Here is a 15547-nt window from a genome sequence, read left to right on the forward strand (position 1 = left end):
GATGAACATTGGAAGCAAACACATATAATAAGTTGACAGAGAAGCAGAAGCACTTAATAATGAGTCATATACTTCGAAGAAGGCACCTTATTTTAGAAACACCAGCTTCTTAAGTATTTAAATGTGTTTGCCACCTAATATTGATTACAATACTTTTAGAAACATTAATGGCGTGGCTCTAGGGATGGCAATACTGGTTGGTTGGTCTTTTGTATTACTATGGAATGAATTACAGACATTCATGCTCCCTGTTGTATGAATGATGACTAATGACTTTGGTGATTGCTAACTATTGGATGGATTGCAATGAATTATGTCAACATTCTCATTCTTCTAGTGCTGCCAACAGATCAAACAACTCTATGAGCAAATACCCACAAAAACAAATCACATTCTATCAGCCTCAGCTGTACTTTCTGTTTAGTGCTGATTAGCAAATGTTAGAAAGCTAACAACTAGGATGGTATAGTAAACAGTATGCCTGCTAAACATCAGCATGTTACCATTGCCATTGTGAGCATGTTAGCATGTTGGTGTTAGCAAGAACCGCTGTGCCTGAGCGCAGCTTCACAGAGCCGCTAGCATGGATGGAGATTTCATACTTTTGCCATTTGAGTTAAAAGTGGCCCTAACCCTACTGCTTGACCTGATAGGGAGTGTATTTGTGTGTGTGTACAGTTGCGGGCCCATGCTGTGGACCTGAATGGGAATCAGGTGGAGAACCCCATTGACATCGTCATCAATGTCATTGACCAAAACGACAACAGACCAGAGTTCACGCACACCACCTTCAATGGCTCTGTACCAGAGGGATCCAAGCCTGGTACCAACACACACACACACACACACACACACACACACACACACACACACACACACACACACACACACACCTTGTCGATTTAGTCTTTGCTTCACTGACATGTCTGTACTGACTTGTGTTGTTTCCCTGCAGGATCCTTTGTGATGACAGTGACAGCAGTGGACAAGGATGATCCAAAAACAGCTAATGGGATGCTGCGATACAAGATCCTATCCCAGAATCCCCAGAGCCCTTCCTCCAACATGTTCACAATTAACAACAAGACTGGTGACATCATCACTGTGGCAGCAGGCCTCGATCGGGAGGTGTGTGTATGTGTGTGTATGTGTTTGGCTGGACATTTTGTAAAAGCTCATCCCCAAATCCATATGGAGCAGCTGCTTCTCAGCCTGTGAATATCTTTCAAGCCTGCAGTGTTTCCTACAGTGTTAAGACAGATTGTGTCTCATTTTAGTATATTCTGACATCAGTAGATCCTACAAAACGTCCTTACTCTGTTCTGAGGGCACACTATTTGTACTAGGGCTGCACGATATTGGAAGAAACTGGCATATCCTTTTTTTCTGTGATATATATTGCGTTGGGAGTAGGTGGGGACTAGGCAGCCAGACATTTCTCTGTTCTCTGTTTAGGAGCGGCCTATATTGTCACTAAAATGAGAATAGCTGGTCCACCTTAAAGGTCGGTCCACCTTAAGTGAGCTTGGTCAGTTTCCAATGGGCACCAGTGTAGCTCATTTATGCTCCGTCACAAGAGGCTAACTTTGCTTGTCACCTTCGGGGCTTCACTTTAATCAGCAGATGGCAAGCGAGACATGGGATCTTGGCTCGGGTCTTACATAGTTGTAGCATTTATTCACTGACAAATAAACTAGACTGTACATACACTGCACTGCTACGTTCACAGCTATGCTGCTAACATTAGGGCATGGACCAGCCCTGTGACAGTAACTGTTTAACTTTTAACCGGCAACGGGACAAGATGCCACTGATAACAGGAACAAACACGCTCAAAAGCTGCCTCTCGAACTGAACGCCTGCCTCTGGCGTCCAGACGACATTATCTGTGACAGCAGCTGCGTCATGTGCATGTTTACAGGCAGGTGATACACAGACTCTGCATGCACAACAATCAGTGTGCTCTGGTGAAGGGGTGCACTTGATCAGTTTATCAAACAACCAAAACAGGCAGTGATCATTATCAGATCAATTGAAGAAGTGCACCCCTTCACCAGAGCACATCAGAAGTTGTAGCATGACGTATTTGAGTTCATTTGGCTTACTTGACATTGTGCGTCCTTGTTGATTTTTTTTTTTTCCATTGAAACAATATAATTATCCTTTTTGAGGTCTTGAAAAGGTAACTAAATTTGTGAAGGGAGTGTGCAGAACCTGTTAAATCTAGCAGTCATTAGTGCTCTGAACACACAGCAGAACTGATTGACTCACCAGCTATAATGGTGTTCTGACAAAAAAGGCATTTTACAATTGTCAAATGGCTTTAATTACATTTATATCTAACTATGATCTTTGATATTAATATTTTAATTCAGGCTTGTTTAAAATATATTTTATATCAATCTATAAAAAATCACTTCATTAGCTCCTGTGAAAGTTGTGTGAACGTGAAAAATGGATGGTGGGATGCTTGATCTTTACTTCCTCTCTTCATCTGTCTGTACTTGGCCCCGCTCTCTGGAGAAGAAGAAGAAGAGGAAGAATTAAAAGTCCATGTTTCCAACTGTTCAGCCTCTTTGTTCTCTGTCTGTTTCTAGAAAGTCACCCAGTACACCCTGATCATCCAGGCTACAGACATGGAGGGAAACCCCACCTATGGCCTGTCCAACACTGCCACCACTGTCATCAGGATCACCGATGTCAACGACAATCCCCCGGAATTCACCACAGACACGGTAATGTCCACGCACACACACACACATGCACAGAGGAACTCTAATGGCTCTTAAACAGCAAACAGGGGCAAGGCACTGTTCTTCTAAACAGCACTAAAGCTCTCGCAGCTTTTATTGGCAGTGGCAGATGGTGGAGGAGTGAAAAGCCAATGAAACGTCCAATATGTTTGTCTTCCTCAGTAAAATCTAACAGGTTGGGCAGGAAGAGGCAGTGTTTGTAGGAAATGTGGTAATGGCAGTAATTTTTTACCACAGTGTTCATTTATTGCTGTTCATTTTACAGTCACCTATTGATGCTCAGCAGCAGTCATTAATAACAAATCTCTCTTTGTGTCTTGTGTGTCAGTTCTTTGGGGAGGTCCATGAGAACAGGGTGAACGTGATCGTCGCTAACCTGACTGTGACAGATAAAGACCAGCCTCACACTCCAGCCTGGAGCGCTGTGTACCGCATCATCGCTGGAGACCCCACTGGACGCTTCTCCATCCCCACTGACCCCACTTCCAACGAGGGCCTGCTCACTGTGGTCAAGGTGGGCACTACACACTCACACATACAATGGAATTAAACCAATAAAAGTGCAAAAGCATGTTTATACTGATTTATCCTATTTGATGTGCATGTCTTGTGCGTGCTGTTCTCCATTTTGTCCATGTTTGGGTTTTTTTTTGTTGTCTTCCAGTAAAGTTCTAGTACTTCTAGTAAGATTTCATTCCTGGTTTATTTGGCAGCACCTGTGGGTAACAGCAAGTGTGTTTTAAAACTACAGTTCCCAGAGTTCCATTGGACAAGACATGTGTATTGACCACTAGAAGGTGTATCAATACCTGTAGTGGCTTCTCTGTCCCAAAGGCAACAGAAGAAGCTGGAACAGCTGGTGTTTCTGTTTACAGCACTGTCAAACAAACTACACAATGCTTCATCGCTCCACTTTGTTTTAATAAAGAAGAAAGTCAATAATTGAATTTCTACCATCATACTGTGAGCCACTGCAATCTGATATCATGCTGCAGGCACAGTGCTAGTAGTTTCCATACAACAGCATGCCATAGTACAATGACTGGTTTGCCTCGATGACATGTTGGAAAAAAAAAAAAAGAAACAAAAATATGCAAAAATTTGCAAAGATGTTTTGTAGATGGATCAAGAGCTAACCTCAATGACAAATACATTGCGTTTGCTGTGATTGCTTCACAATAAAAGCCATCCTGTGGTTTGTCAGTTGAATGCTATTAATGTGAAGCAACAGCAGTGGGAAATGTTGGGTTTGCATTAGCAGTAACAAATGCAGCACTGACACAGCTGTAGGAGAGGGAGGGAAGCTTCAAACAGCCTAATGTGAACACTCATTTTGGAATAGGTGTGAATCTCTTGTGCAGGTAGTTTGAATCAGTGTGCATGAACGGTAACAATGAACACTACAGCACTATATGGAGAGGTATTTATGGAATACAAATGCAATGAATGGCTATTGCAGAACAGTATCAAAATTCGGTTTGATATCGTAAAAATCTTAAAGATTATAACTCTAAAGGAACATTTCAACATTTTTACAAATAAGCTTCTGATCCTTCCCAGATTTTTTGTTGGTTCAAGGCACTAAGTGACTACAGGATTTGAAACAGCTAATTTGTGAAGTAGGTCTTAGATAGAAGATATGACTAATACTAAAATGTTAAGACAAATTAAAATGTTACTGATCAATTTTAGTCTAGATATGTAAGATGTCTTTGATCTGAAAATCATAAAACCATTGCTTAATGGATACCAAAGGACAACTTGCTGTTTAACCTCTGCGCTATGTGTGTAATGTACCCCAGCTAGCACAAAACCTGGCAGTAGGGGAAACTACTAACATAGCCCAAAACTCAGTATAACAATGTGTCACCTCTTTTCCCTTCCCTTTTCTGTCTAGCCCATAGATTTTGAACTGACCCGCTCTTTCATGCTGACTGTGGAGGCAGAGAACGAGGCCCTGCTGGCCCGCGGTATCCACTTGCCTCGCCAGTCTACAGCAACCGTCTCCGTACGAATCCTGGACATCAACGAGAGTCCGGAGTTCAGCCCCAACCCAAAGCCCATTAAACTGGAGGAGGGTCTACCTGCTGGGTCTCTGCTCACCACCTTCACTGCCCAGGACCCCGACCGCTTCATGAGACAAACCATCCGGTAAAGCACCCATTGCACCTTGGAAGCCATTTCATATATATATATATAAATAAATAAATATTTTGTGATTAAAATAAATAATTCAATTATGACATGTTGAGGTGGTTCAAGTAGAGATCAAAATATCTTTCAATGTCATTTGATATAGATCCTTAAAATACCTGAAGGCCTTTTCAGTTTATCATATTTTAAATTAGCCTTGCATTTATTAAAATTAATTCAGAAGACACTGTCATTGACAAGGTACAGTTGAAACCAAATTAGCTTATTAGTATGTATTTAATACAACCTTGGACACAGTTATAATATGTTTTATCTATTCATACAGTGCAGCTTCATGTAGCTGAAACACTGTGATTAGATTTTAAGGCAGAATTAGCATGTAGGGGAAGATGCACCATTCTCCTGCTAGTTTAAAGAGGTATTTTTCATATGGTGGTGACACCTGAGTGTTGTATGTGATGTATGAGGTTGTGAACATGGCAGTGATCATTTAGCTCGTTAAAACTTTCCCGCGACTGCAGGAGTGGTGATATGGCTCATTCTTGGCATGCCAGTCTGGGAACATTAGCTAACTGTGCTCCAGGAGCAATTAGCGGTGCTGCTAACAAGCCAATTAAATATATTGCACATCTTTACCCTTTGTAAACTTGTTTTAATGTAGCATTTCACAAAAAAAGAGCAGTGGAATCTGAGTTTATCCCCAAATGAATGATGTTGAAGAAATACAAAATGAGAAAAAAAAAACATCCAACAACTTTATTTAGGAGTTAAAAGTGAAAATAGTCAGAGTAAAATAATTGCCTCTACCTGCTCAGCTATCATATCCACTTTACTAATGATCATTTCAAGTTTCCTGTGTGTGAAAAACATCAGAAAAGACCAACTGTTATGCCCCAAAAACCTTCAGTTACAGAGGCAATGATGTACTCCATAATGACCCCTCAAGGGTTTAAAGAGATGCGTGATATGAATTAAACTAATAAAAATGAGAGAAATAAAGCAAATGGACAGCATAAAAAGTAAGACTTGGAATTGCATGCAGAACCAATATAAGAAAAATAAGAAAAAAAACCTCAAGTGTGCAAAATTGTTACTTTAAACCTAGCTAGATTTGTTTATCAAATTTAACAGTGGTTGGTCAGTTATATTTTTAAATAATTAACTTATTTCTGTCTTCACTGGAAAAGCATGTTTAAGGACACTCATCATCTTGGTCACCAACACGCCAATTGGCTACGACCCCCACACATCAGCAGACACTTTGCTTGATGCTCTGCCACGACTGCATTGCAACCATTTTCTCTTTTTGCTAGTTTTACTTTTTGATTTCAGTCTGGTATTCAGCAGTGAAGCACATGATTGGTTGAGGTCAGGTGACTGATCAGGAATGTTCCACCATTTTGCCATAAAATCCTATTGATTGGGTTGTCTGTACAGTGTTTGCCCTAGGTTGACTCGGAAGAGACTCAGCAGCCAGACACTTGTCCGTTCTTTGTTTACAGTAGGAGCGGCAGAGATTATAACTAAAATGACAATAGCTGGTCCACCTTAAAGGTCAATCCACCTTAAGTGAGCCTGGTCAGGTTAGGCTAACCAATTGTGACTAACTTCAGAGCTAACCCCCTTCACTTTTCCAGATGAGACTTTTGGGGAAACAACAGACGTGACTTTTCTTGGTCTTGAGAAGCTGCAGCATTTATTAACTGACACGCTGTAGTCTGTACTGTACATTTACTGTCAGACTGACAACTTACTGCTAACCTTTTCCTCTGCTCCGCTCACATCACCGTCACTTTTCTGCCACTTGCCCTCTCCAATCGCTCAACCACACACACGACCACAGCTACATTACTCTTATAACAGTACCTTACACGTAGATACCCTTTGAGGAATGAGGAGAGGGAGGATTCTGGGATTTGATGCGCTAGTCGATGACTCAACACAATTCCGGTAACTGGGGTGTTATTGTGCTTGCACAATGTGCGAGTGTAGCTTGTTGATGTTAATGATTGTGTGAAATTACTCATACTCATACTATGAGTATAGGGGAAACACTGCTGTATGTTTAGGATTGCTGTATTGCTGAATTGTCCTGCTTAGTGTTAGCTGGGAAAGGCTCCTCTTCTCCCTGCCAAGAATAAATAGATGGCTGGCTGATAAAATGGGATATATGTTCCTATAGGACTACAAGTTGTACACTGTTCACTTAGTAGGGATGTGAACACCCTCAATACGCTTTAAAGAGTACTCCACAAATTTAGAATTGCCTCCTATAACACTTCCAGACTCACGATGGACAGTTTTTTTAAAAAAAAGGATAACTTTCATTGCCAATAATACATCTTGACTTGATTCACTCTCCAGCAGAGATGAGGAGATACAGAGAGACTGTTGACCTCACTTCTTTATAACCCCCAGATTTTTTTATTTTATTTTCCAACTTGTAGTCTTCAGCCCCAACCCACGCTGACTCAAGGGACATCACTAGAGGGAGTTTATCAAATTTCACACAGCTCCCTCTGGAGACACAAAAGGCTTTGTACTACTTTTTTTTTCACATATGCAGTAGTACTCCCCAATACCTAGAAACACACACTGATGTTTACAATCTGTAGAGTTCCCTTTTAAACTGAAAGTCAGCACGTCAACCCCATACTGTAGTTACTGTTTGATTGCTGAATGCTGGAGTACAGAGCTCACACAGTGAAAAACATCACTGTCCTAATAGATTTTAACCGCACTCTATTTTTCTAAAAATATTCAGTGTGTGGTTTCTCTCCCAATAAGCAGGAGTTGGGATTAGTCTTTTTTCCCGTGTTGAGATTTCTCTCCAGTGACCGTACTGAATAGCACAATTTAATTTGAGCAATAGGGTGAACATTTGCCTTCTCAATTAGTGAGGGTGGCATGTGGCTCTATGTTGCAGCCCCCATTGTGAGATAAAAGCTGATAAGATGGCTGGGTTTTCTATAAACATCTTGTCTAGCAGAAAATGTGTCTTTCCAGATCCTGCAGCAGTGAGCTTACGACAACAACAACCAGACCAGAGTGCAGAGAGCCTGCAGGACTGCTGCTTTTTGTCCCCATCTTTCTTTCTTTTACATCCCACTATTTGTTTCTAAATGTAGTCCTGAAGTCTTTGTAGCCTAGCAACAGCCAATGGTGGACTCACACTGTGTTCACAAAAAAACATGCGAGCGCACACACGCACACAGACATTAAGCGACTGTATTGTGTACTATAGAGCAGGCCAGGGAGAGCATTTTGGTTTTGTGATTTTTTCTTTTTAGTTGCTTTGTGTCTTTTAGTTGGTGTCTGTCCTACATTTATTCATAACTGTGCCTTTCTACTCTTTATCTCACCAATTAAAAATATACAAACTTGACTATATTCCTCATTGATGGGTGGTTCATGGTGGCTTTATGGAAGCCCTGCTAGCATCTGTTGGAAGCTGTGCTAGTTCCCTGTTTATTCACATTATTTCTCAACCGTGTGCCATATTTGATACATGACTATTTCTGCTGTTACAGCAATGCAGTCGTTTCTGAAATACATGGCAAGTCACAGTGATTTGCAAAGCTTCACTCTGTTTTATGGGTATGTTTCCAAGTCTAGAAAATAAATGAGACAGATTTTAAGAAAACACATTTTCAGTGACAAATATATATATGTTTTATATAATTGTCAAAGCTGGTAAAAGAAAAATCATTTGTAGTGAGACGAAATGTAAATGAATGAGTTGTGGCTGCCTCGTGAGAGTACTGCAGCCTCCATATATCAGCTCCCCCAGTAGCTGTTTGGGCTGCAGCCAGGGAGGCAGATAAAGAAGCCTCTCTGTGGTGGTTTCTCATGCTGTCTCTCTGACTAAATCCAGGTACGCCAAGATGTACGACCCTGCCAACTGGCTGGAGATTGACCCGGTTAACGGTCGGATTTCCACCATCGCCATCCTTGACCGAGAGTCTCCCTACGTCAAGAACAACCTCTACAACGTTACCTTTATGGCTTCTGATAACGGTGAGACACAACGGCTGCACTGGTGTCCTGCAGTAACCCCATCCCCCCACATACAGAGGTGGATTGTGTTCACTGCGCCTCAGTGCTCTTGCAAGAATTGCAGTAGTGCTGGTTACACTGAAGCGTCAGTCCAGCTTCTGCAGAATATCTGCAGTGTTAGGTAGGAAATAGCTGTGGAGCTCTTCACCATTGGCTATAGTTAAGCTACAGCAACACTTCACTTCTGTTGAACTACTAGAAAAGACAGCTTACCATACTGAAGCTATTTCACATCAAGAAACATGAACAAAATGACATATTATTACAGATATTATTGTTATTGCACTAAAATAATTAAATGATAAGCAGACTTTTTTACCCTCAAATGAAAATGAAATTTTATTTAGTGGAATAAAATTGCTAAAAAAAAAAAAGTAGATACACTACCTTGAATGCTATGTTGTGTAAAGACTACAAGGAAATGAAGTCAAACTTGCAGCAATGTACGCTGGGTATCTACAAGACCCTGAAAAGTCTAGAAGCATCTTAAATAATAATAGTAATATAATACACTTGATTTATATAGCACTTTTCTTAACCAAGTTACAAAGAGCTTAACAGATGGAAGAAAAAAACAGCAATTAAAACAAAAGAAAAACAGATCATAAAACAAAGGAATAAAATGAAGTTACACAAAAATATAAATTGTCAGAAGTGGGATCATAAAACAGCAACATGTCAAACATCCATAAATGCTTTCCAGTAAAATAATGTTTTAAGGAAACATTTAAAAGACACTAAGGATGACCTCATAGGCAGACTGTTCCACATTTTGGGTGCTCTAACAGCAAAGGCCCGCTCACATTTGGTCACCAGTCGAGACCTACAAATAACCAGCAGATAGACTCCCAGTTTAGCCTTTCAGCTGGAATTAAATCACATTTTTCCTGCTATAGCATAACAGATCTGGTCAGTAAGTTGCATGTCCTGAGCCCTCTATCTATACAATAACCAGTCAGAATGTAAAGCACTGTTCTATGATTAGCCAACAGTGACAACAACTAATAGCCAGACAGAGACGGAACACAACAAGATCCTCAGACTTAGAACAACAATCAACATGAGTTTTTTTAGCTTATGTCTGCTTCTCATCTACAAACATGAACACTTTCTTTAATCAAACACATTCAGCCCACCACTCAGACTCTTGGAGGGTAAAGGAGCGTTTCAGATGCATCTCCAGGACATTTTTTTTTTCTTCCTTTGAATAACAAAACATTTACACAATCATTTTGAAGATTACATTGATAGGATTTTTCACTAGAAGAGCTGACTTTGTGGAGTGGTGTTTATTTGTCCTTGTCAAATTTAATTAATGTTCAGTAAAAAACTGTTTGGCTGTGTTTATTTGTTTGCCTTAAATTTGATTCCAGGTATCATTAAAAAAGTTTGAACAATAATATGACACCATACTAACGTACAGTAGAATGCCACATTAGTATTTGCCTAACAAATGCATAAGTGACACTAAACACAACTTCATTTGTCTTTTTGATGGAATGAATATATATGTTTTTTTCTTTTATTCAGGCTTTTTTTGCCATGATGGCACATTCAAGTTGAATACAGGAAACTCTTAATTTGGGATCCTGCACATCATGACTCTATGTTGAAGTCAAGTTCTTATTCCACATAATGGGAAGAGGAAGACCTCTTCCTGTAGACAACAGTTTGTACTGTCCATCTTTAATTACATTTCAATACTTTATTCCCTCAATCAAATGTCCTGATCAGGGATGAGATTTCCTAAGGCAGGTTTGTAGGATTAGACAGTGTTTTGGACACAGTACTCCCATTCATTTCTAATGGAGATGTTTTCCTGCCTATTTGCTGCATCATTCCCAGAGTCTCCCTTTTGTTCAGATCACAAATGTGCTTCATAGCCACAGAAACGAGCATTCTCTGTTCAAAGTGGAAAATTGTTGAAGAGGAATGTCATTCAGCAGCAATTCCACCCAGCCCATCCACTCTACCCTGCACCCTCTCCATACAGAGACCCCGCTGTGCTTTGAGCTTCCTGCTAACTGTCTTAGTACATTCCCTGCCCTTTTTGAGCACACACACACTGTAAGGAGCTCACTGATACAAACGCACACTCAGACACAAGGACAAACACACGCAAGCTCATGCAAGAGGTTACATGTCTGCAGTTTTTCAGCAGTCACCATATGCTCACCAGTCACCCACTATTACTGAGCATGCTGTAGTTTATACTGTGTCCATGAAGAATACATTTTTGATTTGCTGGAGGGCATGCATTAATTTCAGAAAACTGATGTAGTGGTCTTGTCATTGTTAATAATAATATGCATAGCTGGAAGGCTGTGCATATTCTGCAGTAGCAGCCAAGCTTGCATACATTATTTTTCAATAACTACATTGTTGATTATCTCCCATATGCTGTGTCCAAAAATCTACTGGGGATGATTTGGTTGTCTTAGTTGTGTATTCTGACGCTTAGCGTTATGAAAGTAGACATTCACTGAAAAAATAAGGCTGGTGATATTGTAAATTTATTGTCAACAAATCCCATGAAGAGACCAAAACCACAATGTGTCAGTCTGTCTGTCAATACAGTCTGACTTCTCTACTCTGTCTGTGGCTTTCAGCCCCAAGCCCTTGGGTTCCTACTGAGGGAGTGCATCCTTGAAAACAGCTCACAAATATATAGTTCCATTTTTAAAAAGGGCTCAGTAATTTGCTAAAACAGCTGGTGACTGTAGTTTTTAGAAAACGTTGCTCAAACAGGAGGAAATGGTGCATTTGTTGGGGACTATTTTCAGAGTCAGAATAATCCACATTTGGTGTTCTAGTGAGTATTTCTGTCAGCAGGACAGTGTGTGTGGGATAAGAGTTAAAATAAACTAGTGTGTGTGTTCATGGTAATGAAGGAACATTGTCAGCCAGTGCAACGGTGTGGCTCATTGATGTGTTTTTAATAGTTTTTGAACAACAACGGAGCTCAGTGACACAGAGGAATAACATATATCAAGCTTTGATACACACGCAATACTTGTTAGTAGAACAATTCGCTGTTGATTTGGGTCTGCTCATGGGAGTTGTTGACTGTAAGAAATATATGGTGTTGAATGAGTTTGGTGACCACCTGACCTATTTGGTAGCTCCACAGTGATGCCAAATATACCCTTTGGGCAGTACTTTTCTTTCATAACCTTTTCTTAAACTGCTGGCCGGTTTTCCCTGAAATTTTCTACTGATGTCCATAAACCCCAGAGGATGAATACTAATAATTTTGGTGGTCTGACTTATTCTCTGGGATCCCCATCAGGCCGAAATTTCCATTTGGACATAAAAAACATTAAAATCTAATGGGCAGATTGCTATGAAATGTCCTGGGTATAGGCATCTTCCTCAGATAATGAAGCTTTGTCATTGTGGAAACTCCATGAGCTATTGTGCCTCTCTCAGGCCAAAATAACTTTACATATACGATAGCTTTAAGTTTAATAGGGCAGTTAATAGGACCTGTTGTCAAACCATGGGAATAAACACCTTTGGTTATAATGACCCCATACCTTTTTCTCTACCACAATACTCAATACTAAGTTATTATGTGGTTCATTATGAGTTGTAATGAACAGCATTTACCTATCTTTTTAGAGTTTTACTCTTTTTTCAGGCCAATAGAGAAAAACATTTTCCACCATCTTCCTTAGTAATGCCAAAGATATGAGCGAAGGGGAAACAAGTAGAAGGTGTTGGTATGAAATGGAGACATATTGAACATGTTTTCATTCTGCATGTCCAGGTATCCCACCTGCCAGCGGGACAGGCACCCTTCAGATGTACCTGATGGACATAAACGACAATGCACCACACGTCTTCCCTCCTGAGGTGGAAATGTGTGAGAAGCCAGACCCCAACGCCATCAACATCACAGCCAGCGACCCTGACCTGAACCCTAATGCTGGGCCCTTCGCCTTCGAGCTGGCCAATCGTCCATTAGACGTACGCCGCAACTGGACACTTAGTCGCCTCAGTGGTCAGTATGAGATAATGTGTCTGTGCCAAGTCAGTTTTCCCTGAATTCATTTTTTGTAGCTGCTTAAAGGGAAGAGTAAAATATCAAAATCCTCCTTGTGAAGGAAATTTAGTCATGTGGTTGAGCATGAAAGTACTTTCTTTACCTTTTAAACAGTAGTTTGACTTCACTCAACTTCAGCGTTGCAAGATGCAATTGGGCCGTTGTTATCATGTGGAATTTCGGTCACATGATAACAGGTGGTTGTATATGGTAACCACTGTCTCTGTTAAAATTGCTCTCTGATGTCGGATGGGAATGTCCTCCTTGAACTTTTTTTGGTTGTCCATTGACTCCTGGTCCATGACCTTTGACATATTTCCAATAGAAGCTGTAGTGATTTTGGTCTGGTGTTCACAGACAGCTGATATTGGCTGTTTCCACTTTTGATACAATCTCTTGTCCAGGATTCTTGCTGTTTCACTGATGTAGTGTTTCCCACAGCTCTCCACAGTCCCTGTCAGGGGGGAGTTCTGTCTTTAGGGTGTACCGGCAGAGATCTTAAGGTGTTGCATGGTTTGTGGTAAGTGCTGACTCCCTGTGACTTGACGACTAGATGTCCTAGGGTTCCACATAAGGGTTCCCATTGGGATGCTTCTGGTGGCCCCCACTGAGTTAGCAGTCCATTTTGGTCTGAAGTCATGATGGGTTGTCACCATTCACTCCTTGTACCCCTTGGCCTGGAGAGCCCCCCGGATCTGCTGCACCTCACTTTCCCTTCCTCTTCACCAAAGTTATGTACTTAAGTCACATGATGACACTTGAGCAAATACCATTTGCTGAGAAAGGCTTTTGGTCCAAAACTCTGGGAAAAGCTATTGAGTTGCACCTTGAGTTCACAATATTAACCACAGATATGTGTTCCCAAGGTCAAGAATGTATCTCTAGTCTTAATGACTTGAGACTCGACTCATATCTGTCACAAAAGACTTCAAAAGAGCTCTGATTGTATCTGTTATTTGTGTAGCATGTCAGCCAGAACAATAAAGCAGAAGCAGATGATAACATCTGCTGGACTGCTGTACACGGAATGTGACCTGAGCTTGACAGGAACTTGCAAATCATAGATGGCATGTGGTCTGAGACTCTTTGAATTAATTGGGGGGAAGAAGAATATGCAAAGAATGTGATAAACCAGAGAAACTACAGGTGATGGTGTGAGAACCTCAACTGGTTGAGCCAACTAGCATGCAAAGACTGAAGCCAATGTGACCGTTTTGTGTTTGATTTAGTTCCAAGTATACTTCCAAATTTAGACCGGAAACTGTTTTCTCTATTACTGGCTATTGTTTCCAGCCCATTTCCTTGTTTCCATTCAGAACACTATACAAGAAAGAGAAATTAACCAATTTCTTCTCTTAGGTAAGAGCTACATAACAAGGTAAATCTGGGCCCATTGGACCCTATTGAATCAATTACTCTACTTTTCACTTAAATAGTTTGTGCAGGTTACCTCACAGTAACTAATGGATTTTTGTGGGTTCGGGCTTGGCGTAAGGTTTGGGTAAAGTATGTTTCTATTTTAGTTAGTATTTTTGAAAATCTGTAGAACTCCTCTCTTCATCAGCATCTACTGTTGAAATGTTTTTGGCAAAGCAAAGAAGCCCCAGCTGCTCCAGTGACCATCATCAGCAGACTTTAGCCATACTTTGCAGCTCCCGGTGTAATTGAATGGAAGGGTGAAGCACGATGAAGTCTGTATCTTTCAATTTCTCCATCTCTCTACTCTTCCATCTTCTGGCACTCTCAGGCGAGTATGCCCAGCTTCGTCTGCGGATCAGCTCCCTGGCCAGTGGAATCTACGAGGTTCCCATCATGATCACAGACTCTGGCAACCTGCCCATGTCCAACACATCCTACCTGCGGGTCAAGGTCTGCCAGTGTGATCACCATGGAGACTGTGTGGACATGGAGCGAATCATCGCTGCTGGACTGGGCACCGGAGCCATCATTGCCATCCTTATCTGTATCATCATACTGCTAGGTGAGCCTCACACACACACACACACACACACACACACACACACACACACACACACACACACATACAAGCAGACTATGTAATGTGGGGAGGTGGGTTGTTGTAGAGGCAATTAGTAGGATAGAGCTGCATAATGTTGAACCTGACTCAGAGTAGAATCGAAAGAAGGTATTCAAACATAACAACACAACAATTTCAACAGCAGTGAAACATTTTGAATTGTATGAGAGTGTGAAAAAATTATTACAGTGTTTTGTAACAGTATTTTCTGCTGTGACTTTACAAACCATGAAAGAAAGAAATGAATGTGAATGAAAATCGAGCTTAGATATAAAGCTTTCAACATTCTGTTGCTGTTTCCAGCGGTAAGAAGTACAATCATATTAAATCTATAGCTGTTGTGGAAGGCTGTATGAAAGCCTGCAGTTTATTTCAATCAGTCCCTGCTAAATCTGGAACATAGCCGATGAAGAGTGATTCCACTGGGTTGAAACTTGACTGAAAGAGTAACTAGTGTTGAAAAAAACAATAGAAACACCTCCAACACCAGTACTGCTAACC

At 40.8% G+C, this 15547-nt stretch overlaps 1 protein-coding gene across 1 annotated transcript in view; it reads left to right on the plus strand.

Moving 5' to 3' along the window:
- LOC122988782 (cadherin-2-like) overlaps positions 1-15547 on the plus strand; it is a 102839-nt gene that overhangs the window by 64331 nt on the left and 22961 nt on the right. Inside the window, exons 6-13 of the mRNA XM_044361397.1 lie at positions 679-823; positions 956-1128; positions 2598-2735; positions 3082-3267; positions 4651-4904; positions 8782-8924; positions 12733-12966; positions 14756-14989. Coding sequence (XP_044217332.1) covers positions 679-823; positions 956-1128; positions 2598-2735; positions 3082-3267; positions 4651-4904; positions 8782-8924; positions 12733-12966; positions 14756-14989 — 1507 coding nt within the window. The remainder of the gene's footprint in view (positions 1-678; positions 824-955; positions 1129-2597; positions 2736-3081; positions 3268-4650; positions 4905-8781; positions 8925-12732; positions 12967-14755; positions 14990-15547) is intronic.

The sequence above is a fragment of the Thunnus albacares genome, chromosome 9, assembly GCF_914725855.1.
Source record: "Thunnus albacares chromosome 9, fThuAlb1.1, whole genome shotgun sequence".
In the NCBI taxonomy this organism is placed as follows: Eukaryota; Metazoa; Chordata; class Actinopteri; order Scombriformes; family Scombridae; genus Thunnus; species Thunnus albacares.